The following is an 18462-nucleotide window of genomic DNA, read 5'->3' as shown; positions in this document are numbered from 1 at the left end:
TCTTTTGTAATCAACGATTTCATTATCACTGACATTATGTAAAAAAGTTAAAATTAGTAACTTTTCAATTAATAAGGAAATATTTTTTTAAAGTTTAATAGCAAATATATAGAGTGAGATTTTTTATTCTTTCTTTTTGTTGAAATGTTTTTTAATAATAAAATAATATTTTTGAATTCCACATTAGCCACCAAAATTTAATAATAAGTTGTAGTTCAAAAGCTTGTCAGTAACAAGTGGAACATTTTCAAGATACTTTTTATTAATATTTCCTTTTGGATAAAAAACGAATGTTACATATATCAAACTGTTTTTTTCAGCAACACCAATACCAACGTATTTTGTACTTCTCCATAATATTTGTGTTTGTTTCCAAAAATGCTGACAAAATAAATTATTACTGTAATCATAGTTGTCAAAAAATTTATCAAACAAACGTCTTAAAATTAAATTAGCTCTAACTCTATTTGAAACTTCAGAAATTACACCAAATTTATTTGTTTTATTTGTATATTTCCCATTGTAGTAAGCCATTTTAGTGGCAGTCACTTGAGCCATGTTATCAATATCTCGACTTACCATAAGATTTTGGATTCCATGAATTCTTCTGTAAGAATTCATTTCACTAAGAAGCTATAAAATTCAATTAAAATATATCAAAGTAACTTACTCCATATTTTAAAAAATCAAAGTTGTTTTTTGCATAACAATTATAGTCACAATTTCCCCATACTGTTTTTAAAATTTTTTCTGGAAAATGATGCTTTACCAAAATGTCATTATAATTATATTGGCCAAGTTTCGTTCTACTTTTATATTTTTTTACAAATCTACAATAAACACCTTTTCTTGTTATTAAAAAACGTTTTAAAGAATGAGTTTTATGTAAATAGTAATATTTTACAGCATCATTTAATTTTAGAAAAACATAGCTATGACATTCAAAACAAGGTTTACCATTAATTAGTAAAAATATAATTTTTCGTGGATTTTTACATAAAAAATTGTTTATTGCTGAATTACATCCCCAATCATTATTTTTATTTTCTGGGAAATTTTTTTTCAGTTGAGAATTTATAAAATTATTAAATATGAAAATAAATTGAAAAATATGTAACAATAATTTCATTTTATACTTAATATGAACATTTAAAAAATAAAAAATTGGTTTATATACTAATATATAAGAAAAATAAATTTCCCATTAAAGGATAATTAAATAAATGAAAAAAAAATCTATTCATTGTAGCGTTTTTTTTATTGATTCATATAAATGTTAAACTGATATTAATTTATAAATAAAAGTAAATATAAAATAATATATATTTTAAAACATGAACTTTATGGATAGAATAAATAAAAAAAATTTTAAAGAAATAAAAAAAAAGGTATTCAGCAATGAAAAAAAAAAACTATTAAAAAAAGTTTAATTTGAGAAGTATAAAATTAAAAGTAATTTAATTAATTTCTACATTGTTGTCAGATAAATATCATTTTATACTTAGTGTCACAATTGTACCCTAATTAAAAAATATAAATTCGAAAATTTTTTAAATATTTAAATAAATAATTATCATAATTTTTAAATTTCTCTTATTCAGTTATATAATAAAACCATACATCACATAAAATAATGATTATAACTATAGTTTTATATAATATATAATTTATGAAACTAGTATTTCATTATTAATTAATCAGAAAATTTAAAAATCACAAATAATATTTGATAACAAAATATATTTTAGCATAACTATTTTAATTTTTTTTTTTCACAAATTTTTTAATTGAATATAAAATTGTAGTGGAAAAAATTAGGTAAAAAATAATAAAATATCAGTTGATAAAATACTTATCCAATATTACACTATTAATTTTTCAAAATTTAATAAACTACCTAAGTACTGTATTTTGTGATTATAATTTTAATAAAGTTTCAATCATTTTTTTTAATAATAAAACATTTGTAGATATTTAGTAGATTGATAACAATAGAAATAGTATTTATTCATACATTTTAGTATATTTTATATATATATATATGTACCAACGCATTATATATTATTTTTGTTATAATAATGACATAATAAATTTTATTATCAAAATTATATTCACTTTCTTTAGATAAATTATTTTATTAATAAAAGTAAGAAGTTTTAATTTTGATAAATATTAACATTAAATTATATTTAAAAAATAAACTTCTAATGATAGTAGATTATATATTTAAATATTTATTTATTATTATATGTATAAATTTTTTTATTTTATTTTTTATATTTTATATAAGTATTAAAGTATATTAAAAAATTTACATTTTAAGAAGTTATCTTATTAAAAAATAAATTACAATCATATGAAATGCAATTTTTTGATAGAAATATGTAAAAAAAAATTCTTGTGATGAAAGAATTTTTTTTGATATAATGATATATCTAAATGTTATGTTAATGATGACCTTTTAATGATCTGTAAATATGAATGGAACTTTGACTGATGGGTGAAATATTATTTCTATAATTATTATTAATATTTCCTTTTGGAAGAAAAATAATTACAATATATATTAATTCTTGTTCTTCCATAACACCAATACCAATACGTGATGTACTTTTCCAAATAATTTGTGTTTGTTTACTATATTTTTCACAATAAATGTTATTATTATAGTTGTAATGATTAATAAATTCATCAAATAAATATTTTAAGACATGATTTGCTTCATTTCTATGGATAACTTCATACATAATATTAAATGTTTGCATTGGATTTATAAAACGATAATTTAGTAAAGAAGTTCTAGTAGCATATCGATGAGCTAATATATTAAGATAACGACTTGCTACAAGTGGATTAGCTTTGTGAATTTTTCTATATTCATTTATTTCATTAAGAAGCTACAAAACTTTTTTTTTTTCATAAAATTTCAACAAAAAATAACCTACCCCTTCTTTAAGATGTTTAAAATTATTTGAAGAGAAACATTTATAGTTACAATCTTTCCATATATCATACCAAATTTTTCTTGTAAAAGAATTTTTTATTGAAAGTCTTTTATAATCATATACAGCAATTTTTGTTCTATTTATATACGATCTAATTTTATTGGGTATTATACCACGTAATTGAAGAAAAAATAAACTTCGTCTTGATCCAGAATTAAGATATTTACAACATTGTAAAGCATCACTATGTTTTTTATAAATGTATCCATTGCATTCAAAATAAACTTTATCGTTAATTAGATAATAAATAATTGATTTTTTATCTCTAATATTCTCATTGTAATTTGTTGAAAAACCATTCCAACTATTTCTTTCTCTTTTTATTGAACTTTTTTGAAATTGAGAATTTATAAAAAAAATGTATATAGTAAAAAATTGAATAATATTTAATAAAATTTCCATTTCTATTTAAATATATTTGTAATTTTTTAACTGGTTTATATAGTAAAAATTATAAAAACAATGGCGTTCAGTAAAAGGGTAATTAAATAAATACCTCAAAATATTCTATTAATAAATAATTTTTATAATGATTATAAACCATATATATTGTATAAAATTAAAATTTTAATAGAAAAATATATTTTTTATCAACTTACTAATTTAAATTTATTAAAAAAATATTTTTTTACATTACTAATAAAAAATAACGACAAAAATTTTTTTATATTATTATTTTTTATTAAAAAATAATTTAAATAATTTTATGTAAAACTAAATTTTAAAAAAACTTATAAAAATTTTATTTTTAGACAATTTTAAAACTATTTTTTTGATAATTTTTTTTAAGTAAATATTCAAACAAAAATTAAGATTTTTTTTTAATTTGATTGATGTGAATGATAATTTTAATAATGTTACATATTAATCTTTGAAATAATATTTTATATGTTTTTTTTCTATTATTTTTCAGTTTAAGTACTAGTAATATTACAAATTTTAATTAAGTAAAAAGTAATTATTTAATTAATTTAATAATACAATTTTAATAGTTTATATAGTTATATAACAAAAAATAATTTTATGCTAATATCTGATAACAAACTGTATTGTTTGTGTCTTGTTAATTTATAACAATATATGTAAATTAAATTTTATATATATTGCCTGATTATATTTTACACATGAATTATTTTTCCACTAATATGTGAGTTATTATTTTTGTGACTTAAATTAATCTTTCCACTTAGATAAAAAAAAAATTATATACATTTGATCATCTTTAAGAGCAATATAAACAAAAAGTGTACTTTCCAAGAAAAAGTTGTCTTTGCTTACTAATATTTTTTTTATATTTATTATTATTATAATTATAATAATCAAGAAAAAACTACTAAACAATTTTTTTAATACTTTATAATATTTTTTTATATATCATTTCAAATTTTTCCGGTAAATAGATTTCTAACTACAACATTATTATAATCAAAAACATATATTTGAATTCTTTTCTCATAAAAAGGTATATTAAAAGTATTCACTCCTTCATCTGATTTAAAATTTGAAATTGATTAAATTGTAATGTATTAAAAATATTTTTATCTTGTTTAAATACATATCCATTGCATTTATACAAAATTTTGCTGTTAACAAGATAAATAATTTTTTTTTAACTTTTATCTACTTTATTTTTTTTGTAAAAGAAATCTATTTTTAATTATGTCTTCTAGTTATTTTTGAATCTTTTGTTTTTTTTTTTGCATTTATAATAAATATAATTATAAGTAAAGCAATTATTATCAAAATATTGATTTTTTTTAAGTAGTAATTTTAAATTTTACATATATATAAATAACAATGAAAATTATAATGTAAAATAAAAGGATAACAAAATAAATGAATAAATTATTATTTTAATTATATAAAAATGTTTGATTAATACTATGATTGCAAAATTTTTTATTATAGCAAAATTTTGGCTTGAAATTATTTCTGCAAAAATAGAATATAAAAATAAAATTTTTATCTTTTAATTTAAGCATAAACTAAAGTGATCTTTTTACAAAATGAACTTTAAGGTAAAGTTCATACACTAATTATCAAATAAATATTTAATAAGTTATTTTATAAAAACAAAATGTCACGATTAATACAAATTCTATTTTATGTTTTTTTTTGTAACTATAAAATTGACATATTTTATAATTAATATCAATAAAAAATTTGTATTATAAATTTTTTTATATAACAATACAATTAAGTTTTACATTATAAATGATTTTTAAATAAGTTGAACATGTGAACAACTTTATTACTGATTGGTGGAACATTAACTTTGTATTTCTTATTAATATTTCCTTTTGGATAAAAAATAAAAATTATTGTTATAAGATCATTATATTCAGCAATACCAATACCAACACGAGTTGTACCTTTCCAAAGTATTTGTGTTTGACTATTAAATTGTTTTAAATAATAATTGTTATTATAATTATATATACCAATAAAACCATTAAATAAATATTGTAGTATATGACTTGCTTCATTTTTATTGATAGTTTCCGTAATAAAGTTAAATTCTTTGAAAATAGTTATATTTTTATTAATTAACCATACTTCTTTAAAAGCATTTTTTTGAGCCAAAATATTAAGATCTTGACTTTCTTTTAATGGACTATTTCCATGAATTCTTCTATATTCATTCATTTCAGAAATAAGCTAAAAATGTTTTTTAAATAATTTAAAATATCTTACTCCTTTTCTTAAAATTTGAAAATTATATTGTTTATAACAATAATATCCACATCCATCCCATATGTCATTCCAAATTTTTTGGGTAAATGGATTTCTTGCTAAAATATCATTAAAGTCATATTCAGCAATTTTTATTCTTCGATTATATGATTTTAATTTTGTTGGTTTTATACTTCCTTTTGGTTTTAAATATAATCGTAATTTTGAATTAGAATTAATTAATTCATAATATTTTACAGCTAATTGATGATTTGTAAACAAATATCCATTACATTCATAAAATACTCTATTATCAATAAGATAGTAAATAATTTTTCTTGAATAATTATTTAATCCATAATTTAGATTATGATCTCCATGCCAAGTAAATCTTTTATTGAATAATAAAAATTTTGACGTTTGACTATTTACAATAATAATAAATGTGTCTAGAAATAAAAAAATGTTAATCATAAATTTCATTTTTTTCTCTTCAGTAATATTTTAAATTATGTAAACTTTTATACTATATATTGTTATTAAAAAAAGCATTTTAGTTTGATAAAAGGTTAGTTAAATAAATGAATAAAAGTTTTATTTATACTATAAAAAAATACCTTATTAATAAACTTATTATAATTATATTTTTTATTTTTTATGTAAAATTTACATAAATATAAATTACATAAAAAGTTAGAATTTTAATTGTTATAAATAATTTTTAGTAATGTAATGAAAATATTAATTTGTAATTATTTTAACACTTTTTAATTAAAAAAATTTTGAAAAAATAAATAATATTTCTTATGAAACAAAGATTTTTTTTTACTTTTTGTTTACAATAATTTGTAATTTAAATGGTAGTAACATTATATATTTTTAATAAAATAATAATTATTTTATTAAAAAAAAGCTATATTTTGTTTTGATTTTTTTATAATCAAATGAGATAAAGCTATTTTAATTTTTTTTCTGTTTTGAAAAATTTTTTTCAAAAGTTTTATTGTGTATAATAACATCAAAATTATTTTTTTATTATCCACGAGCATTAAACAAAATTGGATAGTTAATATACTTATCATTAACAAGTGGAATATTTTCTTTATATCTCATATTAATATTTCCTTTTGGATAGAAGAGTAAAACTACAAATGCCAAGCTGCTATTTTCAGCTACACCAATACCAACAACTTTTGTACTTTTCCAAAGCATTTGTGTTTGTTTATTAAATTCTTCAGAATATTTATTATTATTATAATCATAGTGACCAAAAAAACTTGAAAATAATTTTTTTATAACCAAATTAACAACAAATGTATTTTCAACTAATGATAATACACCAAATTGTGTCACATTAATTTTATATCTATTAATACTTACAGATTTTTTATAAGCAAACAATCTAGCCAACTTATCAAGATTTGCATTTTCTACAAGTGGTTTAATATTATGAAGTTGTCTATATTGGTTTATTTCACCGATAAACTAAAAAATTTTATTTACCATTTCTTATTAACTTACTCTATATTTTAGTTGTTTAAAATCGTTTTCAATAAAACAATCATAATCACATTCTGTCCATGCTTTTTTCCAAATTTGAGGTACAAAAGATTGCTTTAGTAAAACTTCTTTATAATCATACATAGAAACTATCCTTTTACTACTATATGACTTGATGGTTGAATATTTAATACCACCATATGGTTTAATAAAACGACTAATTGAATGAGAACTAAGCAAATTACAATATTTTACAGCATCATTTAATTTTTTAAAAATATAATAATTACATTGAAATAAAGGTTTTCCATCAATAAGTAAAAAAAGAATTTTTTTTGAATTTAAAATTACATTATTTGTTTTTTTGTTAAACCGATTTAAAATATTATGTTTATAACTTAATAAATTGTTTCCTTCTTTACCATTTATAAAATAAATTAATATAAATACAATTCGAATAATAGTTAAAAAAAATTTCATTATTAATTTTAATATAACTTTTTTTAAAATTAAAAATTGCCTTATATAATAATAATAAAATATTTAATTTTTTTTTATAAAAGGACAGTTAAATAATTGGGTACATATATATTAAATTTATATTAAAAAAAATAACGTTGTATTTCATAGACATTAAGGTGGAGCAAAGTAAAAGATATAAAAGAATAAAACACGAAAAACAAGATAATTATTTCTTAAAAAAATAAATTAATAATCAAATCATATTTAACATTTTTTATAATCATTATCTACATATTTTTTTGTTTCTATTATTTTAATAAAAGTTAATTTTTTAGTATTATTTAAATTTTTTTAAAAATTAAATAGAAATAATAAGATTTCACTTAGAAAAAGCGATAAGAAAGTAAATAATATATTTTATTAACAATTTTCATTTGTAAAAAAATTATAAAGAAAAGTGATTGGTGAAAAATTTTTATTCCATTTGTTATTAATAATTTTTTAATTATAAGCTATGTTTGATAAAATATTTTTTTTATTATAAATGGCATTACAAAAATATTTAATGAATTAATTGTATCTGAGAGAGAAGTTTTACTTTCTTCTATATAATCTGATGCAACAAACATTTCAATTTAATAACAATTATTTTAAATAAAATTAGGATATAAGTAATATTTTTTTCTATTAGATTTTAATATTAATTCAAGTATTATTTAAAAACTTTAAAAAGAAATAAAAAATAATACATATACAATGATTTAAAGAAGATTAAAAAAATTTTTTTAAATATAATTTGGTATAAATTAAATAACATTTTTTTTATCTTATTTTTATAATTATATGTTTTATTGAAATTTTATAAAAAAACAAATCTTAAAATTTTTTTGATATATTTGATAAATATTAATTAAAAAAATTAATATTTTTTTTGTACTTTCTATTAATATTTCCTTTAGGATAGAAAACAAAAGCTAAATGTAATTGATTATTACTTTCATAAACACCAAGACCAATTAAAGTAGTTTTTTTCCAAAGCATTTGTGTTTGCAAAACAAATGTATCTGTAAAATAATTATTTTTATAATTATAAAAACCCATAAATTCATCAAATAAATTTTTTATAATATAATTAGCTTTATGCTTCTGAACAGTTTCATATAATACATTAGTATGTAATATATCATTTTTATACGAAAAATGCATCAAAGATTTTTTAACTATAAATATATTTGCCAACTCATTAAGTTTAACGCTTTCGATTAGTGGCACGGAATTATGAATTTTTCTGTACGCATTAATTTCTTTTATAATCTAAAAAGTCTTTTAAAATATTTTTTAATAAACTTACTCCTTTTTTTAAATGTTTAAAATTATCTCTGCAAAAACAAACATAATTACATGCAAACCAGATGGTTTTCCAAATTTTATTAGTTAATGGATTTTTTTCAATAAATTTATAAAAATCTTTTTCAGAAATATGTTTTCTTTTAGAGTACAGTTTTATTTCTGAAGGTTTTACACCTCCTGTTGGTTTCAATTTTATTTGAAATCTTGATTTAAGATTAATTAAGTTATAATATTTCGTAACATCATTATAATTTTTGAATACATAACCTTTAAATTGAAAAAAAATATCATTATTAATAATAAGATAGAGTATTCTTTTTGAATCATCATATAAACATTTTTGTTTTGGTAAATTTTCATTCAAAGTATTTCTTCTTAACAGACTTAATTTTTTTATTTGAGTGTCTGTAAATGAAATAAATGTAGTTATAAAAATGATAAAGATCAGTATAAATTTCATTTTTAAATATGAATATTTAAAAAGATTGAAAAATGATTTAAATCATATATTTATAAAAGTTAAATGTTTTTTAAAAGGATAATTAAATACGGGATAAAAAATTTAAAAACTTTTGCATAAGTTATACAATAAAAAGTTAGTTATTATATTTGCTTTAATTATGTTAATTTTTAAAAATAATTAAACTTTTGTAAAATTAGAATATTTATTTTATTTGTTATTTTTGATATAAAGTTTTTTGAGTAATTACAGGTTTTTTTGCTCTTTATACTATATTCCTCATTAATTCAAAAGAAAAGTTAAATATTTAAATATCAAAAGTTATGTTTAATTAAATATTTTAACAAATAAATAATGAATATATTACCTTACATACTAATTCTGTTTTTAAAATTTCAAAAAATTGTTTAGTAAATTAACTTTATTCCGTTTAAATAACATAGTCAAAGTTTTTTTCAAATAAAAATTGTAGTTTTGATAATAATTCAACTTTTAAATTATTTTATCAAATATAAATAAAATATTTTTTTTATAATTAAAGTCAATGTTTTCCTTTGGATAAAAATAGTAAATCATGTAAAATAAATCAAAATTACCATCAGACTCAAAACTAATTAGTTGGGAATTTTTCCAGATAAATTGTATTTGATTATGATATTCATGGACATAATCGTTATTTTTGCAATTATAGTTTTCAGTAAATTTTGTAAATAAATATTGCAAAAATTTATTTGCTATATATTTATAAAAAAATTCTATCAACGTAATTAATATCAGTTATTTTATTTTTGAATAATTATACATACTTACCATTTTTACATGGTTGTTTTTAAGTAATCTTAGTAAGTTTATGATCTTTTTTAACTTCATTTACGTTATGAAATTTTTATACATATTTATCTATTTAAAAAGATAAAATATTTTGTTAACTATTCTTGATTATTACTTACATCTATTTTTATAAATTAATAATTATTTTTGGAGAAACAATCATATTCACATCATTTTTATATTATCTTCCAAATTTTTAATAAAAAAGAATTTTGTTATTAGATTGTAATCTTATTCACTTATTTTTTTTCTTATAAGAGCTTATTTGTAAAATTTTGATACCTTCCTATAGTTTGTAAAAATGTTGTCATATTGATTTAAAGTTGATTTGTTTTATAAGTTAACTTCATTTTTTATTTTTCTAAAAAAACATATATATTATATTAAAATAATGTTTTTCTAATAATAGATAAATCATAAATTTTTGAAAAAATATTCACTTTAACTATTTTTCTTTTTTAAGATAGTATTTTTACACCTATATCATCATAAATATTTATAAAAAATAGTGCTATAAATAAAAGAATTTAAAAAAAAATTTTATTCTTTTTTTAGCATATGGCTATTAAATTATTTTGAAAATTTATTTATATGATAATAATAAAAATTTTTTGAATTATGAAAAAAGGATAACCAAATATATGTATTGAAATTTTAATTTGAAAATATTTCAATACTACATTTATCATAATTTTATTTAATCTTTAATTCTAATTATTTTATGCTTTAACTATTAAAAATTTAATTTTAAATTTTCTATCTTTTAAATTGTAAAATAGAATTAAATTAATTTATTTATCATACAAATATTTCTAATCTAAATCATGAATAAATCAAAATATTTTTTTTATTGGAATTAATTGTAAGAGAATTATTTGAAATACCTTTTTTTGACGGTAATTTTTGGCAAAGAAAGTTTATTAATAAATTAAGAAAGATAATTTTATTAATTAAGTTAAATTATACTTATATTAATTACATGAGATAATGTCATAAATAATATAACAACAACATATTTATTAAAATGTTTTAAAGTTATAACCTTGATTAAATTTTAAATAAAAATAACTTTAAAGATAAAAAAAAGTTCATTTAAGAACATAATTTTATATCTTGAAAAGGTTAATTTTTTCACTTTTAATAATTATTTTGAATCATAACTTTATATTTTGATTATAACTAAAACATAATTAAAATGATACTCTTTTACCAACACGCTTCTTAAACAAATTATACAAATGAATTTGCTTATCACTAACACGAAAGACATTTTTTCTGTATTTTTTATTAATATTACCTTTTGGTTGAAAAAGAATAACAATATAAACTAACTCATTACATTCAACAGCACCAACACCAACTTTGGTTGTACTGTTCCAAAGAATTTGTGTTTGTTTTGCAAATGCAAATTGATAATTATTATTGTTAAAATCATAATAACTATAAAATAAATCAAACAAACGTTTCAAAAATTTAGTAGCAACAGTTCTATGAATTATTCCACTAACATAACTATATGAATATAAAATAATATGAGTTTCTTTTACATTTTTTGCATTTCTTTTTGCAAACATATTAGCTAACTCATTATAAAAATGAATGGAAATAAGTGGTTGTTCATTATGAAGTTTTCTATACAAATTCATTTCAGTAAAAATCTAAATAATTATTATAATTATTTTTAAAAAACTTACACCTTGTTTTAAAAGTTGATAATTGTTCATAGAATAACATTGATAATCACATCCATACCATACCATTTTATAAATTTTACTAGTAAAAGGATTATTTGATAAAACATCATTATAATTGTACTCAGCAATTTTTTGTTTTTTTTCATAAGCATAAATTTGTGAAGGTCTTACAGCTCCTCTTGGTTTAAAAATCTTTTTATATGATGAATTAGAATTGATTATGTTGTAATATTTTAAAGCTTCACTATGTTTAAAAAATACATATTCATTAACTTGATAAACAATTTTGTTATGAATAAGGTAATAACTCATGGTTTTTAAATGATCATTTAAATTACAATTTGTTCGTGAAATTTTAATACATTCTAAAAAATTTTTTCCTGTTTGGGCATTTGTTAATGATAAAATTATAGTTGTAAATAAATGAATATTTAGATAATATTTCATAATTTTTACATATCTGATATTTATAATAACATAAAATCAATTTATATTATGGCAATTAAAAATTTTGAAATGTTTATTGTTTATTTAAAGGATATTTAAATATATTAATTGATTTTTACTTAAAAATACTAAAACTAATATGTTGTATTTTCCTTTTGCAAATAATTTTATTTATTTTTTTTGCTAAATAATTTAAACTTTTAATTGTTTCCATCAATGAAACATTAATTTTTTAGTTATATTTTTAAAGTAAACAATTGAATAAATTAATATAATGATAAAATTACTATTTCTAACTTTTATTGTTATATATTTCTATAACTATTATACATAAAAAAAATTATTTTTAAATAAAGTTGATTATAGATGATTTTTAAACAAATTATACATATGAATTACTTTTTCACTAATAGGTTGAACATTTCGAAGATATTCACCATTAACATTTCCTTTAGGTAAAAATGTAAAGACAACATATATATAATTACCTTTCAATTGAACACCAATACCAATTGATTTTGTCTTTTTCCAAATACATTGTGTTATAAAGAATAAATCAGCAATTTGTCGATTATTATTCCACTTATATTCACTAAGAAAGATATTATACCTTGGTTTAATAATTTTATTTGCTTCAAATTTGTTATAAATAAAAATATAACATCCAAGCCATTTATGACTACATTTAGAATTTTTATTTTGTTTTGAAGAATGTATTGCTTCTTTTTCAGCTATTCTACTAAGTATAACATGTTCAGTAAGTTTATGAACACCATGAACTCTTCTATATTCGTTTATTTCATTAAATAACTAATTTAAAATAATTAAAAATGTTTTTATCTAAACTTACTCCTACTTTTAATGCATTAAAATTATTAAATGAATAACAAAAGTAATCACAAGTATACCATATAGTGTTCCAAATTTTACTACTAAATGGATTTTTTCTTATAACACTATTATAACTATATTCTGCTATTTTAAATACGTTTTGAAATTTAGTAATATCTATTCTTTGACCTCCTTTAGGTTTTATTTTTTTATTTTTAAATAATGAATTAGTTAATTGTTTATAATAATGCATTACATTACTGTGTTCTGTAAAAACAAAACCATTGCATTCATAAAAAACTTTTATATTTAGTAGATAATAAGTAACTTTAAATGGATCATCTGGAAGACGACTACTTTCTCCAACATTATTAGAGGATGATTTTCTTTGTTTCAAAGAAGTTTTATGTGCTTTTAAAAATATAGTAAATAATACTACATGTAATAAAATATCTAACAAATATTTCATTTTCGAAATAATTATTTCAAATATGATTGTAGATTACAACATTTTATACAAATTAATGTATAAGCATGTATCTTAAAAGTATAAATAAATAAAATTTTAATGGTTTTTAAATAAAATTTTTTTTTAACAAAATATTTCAAGATATTATTTTTTAATGATTAAAAATACTTTTTTACTGTTTGAAAATTATTTTTAAGCTATTTTGGGTAATCAAGGAAGTATTTATTTATTTTTTTGCATGGAATTAAATTTTTTTTTTTTTATAATTACACATATTGACTATTAAAATGAACAAAAATTAAATTTCAAAATGTATAAATATTTTTTATAAACAATATATTAAAAAAAATTAATGTTTAAATCTTATAATCTCAACACCATTATACAATATTTATAAAATTACCTAATTTTATGTAATAAAAAATTGATTATAAAAATATTTTTAAATATAAAATTATTAAACTTATTATTTTTTCATTACATTATATCAAACATTCAACAATATAAAAAATTTTAAGATTACTTTTAAAGAATAAAAAAATGTTGATTAAGAGAATATTACTTTTTATATAAAAAAATTTTTTACAGTAGAATATTTTTTATTAAAATGACAAAAAAGTGTATTTTAAAAGGATTTATAAAATTTTTAAAGTAAATTTCATATAAGTTAATATTTTAAAAAAAAATCTTTACTATTTAATTACGTCATTAGTAATTAATATAGACTTTATTAATAATAATATGGATTCAGATATTTCCAAAAACATAATTTAATTCATTTTAAAATATTATTGTTAAATTCTATGATGTAATATTAATATAGCTGGTTAAATATTTTTAAAAAAAATTACAATAGAAACTGAAATATAGTAAAAATATTATTAATTTATATATCAAAGTTTATCAATTAAAAAAATAAAATATAATAACTTACATTAGCAAAATAATGCACTTACATTAATGATAAAAATATTGTTGTTTTTTTACATATAAAAATTATAAGTATAAAAAGAAAAAAATATCTAAAACTTCATTAAAAAATAATTTTTTTTGTTGGAATTTTTTAAAATGGTTAAAATATATTTTATTTCTTTATTTTTTATTGTATTTTTAAAATGTGTTATTGGTGAATACCATCCAAGAAAATGGAAAGATAGTAAAATTTCTAACGTAAACTTTAGTGAAAGTGTGGATACAAAAAATCAAAGCCAAGAAAATTTAAAATCACTTAGGTTAGATGAAATTTTATCTCCAAAACCATTACATGTTCATATTAAAAGAGAAATAATAAATAAACTACAAGTTAAAAAACCAACAACAAAAAAGAAATTGGTTAAAAAGCCATTAAATAAAAATCCATTGGTTAACAAAAAACCACTTAAAAAAGTTGTTCCAAAAAAAACTAAACCTTTAGTTCCAGGAATTAAGAAGCCAGTAAGTAAAAAACCTATTCAAATTAAAACTACTGCTAAAAAAATTATGTCAAAGAAAACTACAAAAAGAATGTTTACAACTAAAAAACCAATAATCCAAGTAAAAACTACAGCCAGAAAGAGACCTACAATGAAAGCTAAAACCACAATGAAAACTACACAAAAAACTACTACAAAGAAATCTACAACATCAACTACCACATTGAAATCCACAACATCAACTACCACAATGAAATCTACAACAACAACTAAAAATGTGACTAATTTAGAAGAAAGTGCAATAAAAAAATTAACTGAAATGTTAGAAGAAAGCAAAGATAATGATTATTGTCCTGAATTAGAACTAAATACTGATTCTGATGAAAAGTTTGATTCTGTTGAAGATACCAATACTACAGAAGATAACGATGCTGATGAAAATCAAGATGTATTAAAATCAAGTGAATTGAAGAATGGATCTGAAATACTTGGTATCACAGAAGAAAAAGACTCTTTTGTTGAAGATCTTGACTCAGAAAATTTAAGTAGTTTAAAAGATGATGACAATATGGAAAAGGTTGATGACCACTCTAATGAAAACCTAGATGTGTTAAAATCAAGCGAATTGGAGGATGATTCTGTAATACTTGATATCACAGAAGAAAAAGACTCTTCTGTTAAAGATATTGACCCAGAAGATTTAGGCAGTTTAGAAGATGATTATGAAGTAGCTAATAATGTAACAGAATCTGATTACAATGAAGATGATGAATATGATGAGGATTATGATTTAGATGGTTTAGAAGATGATTCTAATGAGGCTAATAATTTAGCAGGGTCTGATTACAATGAAAAAGATGTTTATGATGAAGATTATAGTTTAGATGATATAGAAGATGATTCTGAAGAGGCTAATAACTTAGCAGGATCTGATTACAATGAAGACGACGAATATAATGAAGATTATAATTTAGATAGTTTGGAAGATGATTCTGATGAGTCTAATGATTTAGCAGGATCTGATTACAATGAAGAAGATGTTTATGATAAAGATTATAGTTCAGATGATATAGAAGATTATTCTGAAGAGAATAATAATTTAGCAGGATATAATTACGACGAAGAAGATGAATATTATGAAGATTATGGTTTGGATGACATAGAAGATGATTATGAAGTAGCTAATAATGTAGCAGAATCTGATTACAATGAAGATGATGAATATGATGAGGATTATGATTTAGATGGTTTAGAAGATGATTCTAATGATTCTAATGAAGATGATTTTTACGTGGCTGGCAATCTTGAACAATCTGATTTTGATAGCGAATCAAGAGAAGAATTAAAAAATGAATACAAAGATATACACACCAAAGAATATTTTGACAATCAAGAATATAGTCGTTGACAATGAAACAAAAATCAAGAAGAATATTTATATATATGTTTTATACTTCAAATTTGAATAATATGAAATTAAAATAATAATTAAATAGAAATCTTGTGGTGGATTTGAACGAACAAAATTATTTTAAAAAGTTTTATATCAAAAGTTTAAAATATTTCAGTTTGTAATTTTAATTTTTAATTCTTTAAAGTTTATATTTAATTTTAAATTTTTCTTTGCGTAAAGGTTAGAAAAATATAATACAAATTTTTGATTATTTAGAGTTTATTAAATGTCTTATAGAAAAATGTTATAAAATTTCAATGATATTTTTTTCTTATTCAACTTTATAAAATTATGTTTCTTACTTTTGATAAATATTATTATTTAAATTATTTTTATATCATTATGTAGTATTGCTTTTTTTTAAAACTATTGTTAAAGTTACTTCTTCAAATTAATATGTAAATTTTCCAACTTTAAAATTTTTTAAAAACATTACTAATTTGGTTAAATTTTGTTTTTAGTAATTTTTTAATCAAACATTCTATATTTTTTTAAATATTATTAAACTAATTATTTATATTAAATGTTTTTTTTTGTCATCTTTGAGTCAAAACCATTTGAAACAATATATTTGCATTTCATTTTTATGTGTTACTTTTCTTTATCTAATATCAAAAAAATAATTATTGTTTAAAATTATATAAAATGTATTAATATACTATATTTAGAATTAAAAGATAAGTAATAAATAGTATCAATTTTTTAAAACATATATACATTTTTAGCTGTTTAATATTTATACAACAAATTTATATAAAAATAAAAATATTTTTTATCAATAATTTATTTTGTTATGGCTAAATTTATCAGGCTTTAATATAATAATAATACCCTTTAAAAATTTAAATAGTAATGCGTAGTTTTTTCTTAATACAATAAAACTTTTCTAAATAACGTTTAAATATCTTTTTTATTAAATTTTACAAATTAAATAACATTAATAATTTTTATTCTTTATAATAATAATTTAGATTTTTGTAACTATATTAACAAAAATTTCTATTCTTTCTATTTTAATACTTTTTTAACAATATAATTATTAAAATAATTTTTTTTAAATGTTAAACACTTTTTAACGTTTAAATGAACAATCAAAATATTTAAAATATAAACAAGTTTTATATAAAATGTTAATATTAGAATATTTCTCACATTATTATAAATTAAATAACAATAAATTTAATGTTTTTTTATGTTTCAAAATTTATATATTTGTTATTTAATTGTTTATATTAACAAAAACGTTTTAAACATCATGAATTAAAAAAAAATCATTTGATGTCTTTAGAATAAACATTACATATTCCTGAGTTAATTAAATATGTTTTAGAATTAATTTATGGTAAATAACAAATTAAATTTTAGAGTTAAAAAAATGAATTATATAAGAAAAAAAAAGTTTTAAAATTGTATCATAAAAAGTTATGTTAATAATAACAATAAAATTAATTTAAAATTAGTTAATAAATAAATAATTATATATAAGTTGAATTGATTTTTTATAAAAAAAATTAAAGTAATATTAATTATTTCACCTTTAAAATTATAATATTTTTAATAGTTATTTTTATTTAACATTGATTTTAGTTATGATATATTATAAAATGGTTTAATACGATTTTCATTATGTCCTTTAAAATCATCTATATTATAATTTCGAAACTAACTTTTGTAAAAATGCTTCCTAATTCCTTTTCCTAACAATAAAATTAAAAAAGATTAATTATAGTAACTATTTCAGAAATAGATGTTATCAATAATTGACATATACTTTTTAAATTGATATTTTTAAACGTTGTATCATATAAATTTATTTCAAATAATTATACCATTGATACAATACCTCCAGAAAAAATAATATTAAAATTAATATAA

The 18462-nt window shown here is 18.0% G+C and overlaps 8 protein-coding genes across 8 annotated transcripts; 1 reads left to right on the top strand and 7 right to left on the bottom strand.

Annotated features, from left to right (window-relative positions):
• Positions 1-183: 183 nt before the first annotated feature.
• Positions 184-1129, bottom strand: SRAE_2000527700 (CAP domain-containing protein; the record flags this gene model as incomplete). Its single annotated transcript, XM_024644272.1, has 2 exons — positions 184-633; positions 671-1129. The coding sequence occupies 2 exons, from the start codon at positions 1127-1129 to the stop codon at positions 184-186; spliced, it is 909 nt and encodes a 302-aa protein (XP_024509848.1).
• A 1318-nt stretch (positions 1130-2447) lies between these two features.
• SRAE_2000527600 (CAP domain-containing protein) lies at positions 2448-3407 on the bottom strand (the record flags this gene model as incomplete). The annotated part of the gene is made up of 2 exons (XM_024644271.1): positions 2448-2897; positions 2946-3407. 2 exons carry the CDS (start codon positions 3405-3407, stop codon positions 2448-2450), a joined length of 912 nt encoding a protein of 303 aa, XP_024509847.1.
• Positions 3408-5213: 1806 nt separating this feature from the next.
• SRAE_2000527500 (CAP domain-containing protein) lies at positions 5214-6161 on the bottom strand (the record flags this gene model as incomplete). The annotated part of the gene is made up of 2 exons (XM_024644270.1): positions 5214-5663; positions 5700-6161. 2 exons carry the CDS (start codon positions 6159-6161, stop codon positions 5214-5216), a joined length of 912 nt encoding a protein of 303 aa, XP_024509846.1.
• A 552-nt stretch (positions 6162-6713) lies between these two features.
• Positions 6714-7658, bottom strand: SRAE_2000527400 (CAP domain-containing protein; the record flags this gene model as incomplete). The annotated part of the gene is made up of 2 exons (XM_024644269.1): positions 6714-7163; positions 7200-7658. The coding sequence occupies 2 exons, from the start codon at positions 7656-7658 to the stop codon at positions 6714-6716; spliced, it is 909 nt and encodes a 302-aa protein (XP_024509845.1).
• An 888-nt stretch (positions 7659-8546) lies between these two features.
• On the bottom strand, positions 8547-9450 carry SRAE_2000527300 (Cysteine-rich secretory protein, allergen V5/Tpx-1-related family and CAP domain-containing protein; the record flags this gene model as incomplete). The annotated part of the gene is made up of 2 exons (XM_024644268.1): positions 8547-8954; positions 8992-9450. The coding sequence occupies 2 exons, from the start codon at positions 9448-9450 to the stop codon at positions 8547-8549; spliced, it is 867 nt and encodes a 288-aa protein (XP_024509844.1).
• Positions 9451-11471: 2021 nt separating this feature from the next.
• On the bottom strand, positions 11472-12422 carry SRAE_2000527200 (CAP domain-containing protein; the record flags this gene model as incomplete). The annotated part of the gene is made up of 2 exons (XM_024644267.1): positions 11472-11939; positions 11976-12422. 2 exons carry the CDS (start codon positions 12420-12422, stop codon positions 11472-11474), a joined length of 915 nt encoding a protein of 304 aa, XP_024509843.1.
• A 360-nt stretch (positions 12423-12782) lies between these two features.
• On the bottom strand, positions 12783-13722 carry SRAE_2000527100 (CAP domain-containing protein; the record flags this gene model as incomplete). Its single annotated transcript, XM_024644266.1, has 2 exons — positions 12783-13232; positions 13273-13722. The coding sequence occupies 2 exons, from the start codon at positions 13720-13722 to the stop codon at positions 12783-12785; spliced, it is 900 nt and encodes a 299-aa protein (XP_024509842.1).
• Positions 13723-14790: 1068 nt separating this feature from the next.
• On the top strand, positions 14791-16542 carry SRAE_2000527000 (Hypothetical protein; the record flags this gene model as incomplete). The annotated part of the gene is made up of 1 exon (XM_024644265.1): positions 14791-16542. The coding sequence occupies one exon, from the start codon at positions 14791-14793 to the stop codon at positions 16540-16542; it is 1752 nt and encodes a 583-aa protein (XP_024509841.1).
• Between the last annotated feature and the right edge of the window lie 1920 nt (positions 16543-18462).

The sequence above is a fragment of the Strongyloides ratti genome (assembly GCF_001040885.1).
Source record: "Strongyloides ratti genome assembly S_ratti_ED321, chromosome : 2".
Classification (NCBI taxonomy): domain Eukaryota; kingdom Metazoa; phylum Nematoda; class Chromadorea; order Rhabditida; family Strongyloididae; genus Strongyloides; species Strongyloides ratti.
Note: the sequence above shows the minus strand (reverse complement) of the source record. Positions and strands in the feature narration are given on the sequence as shown.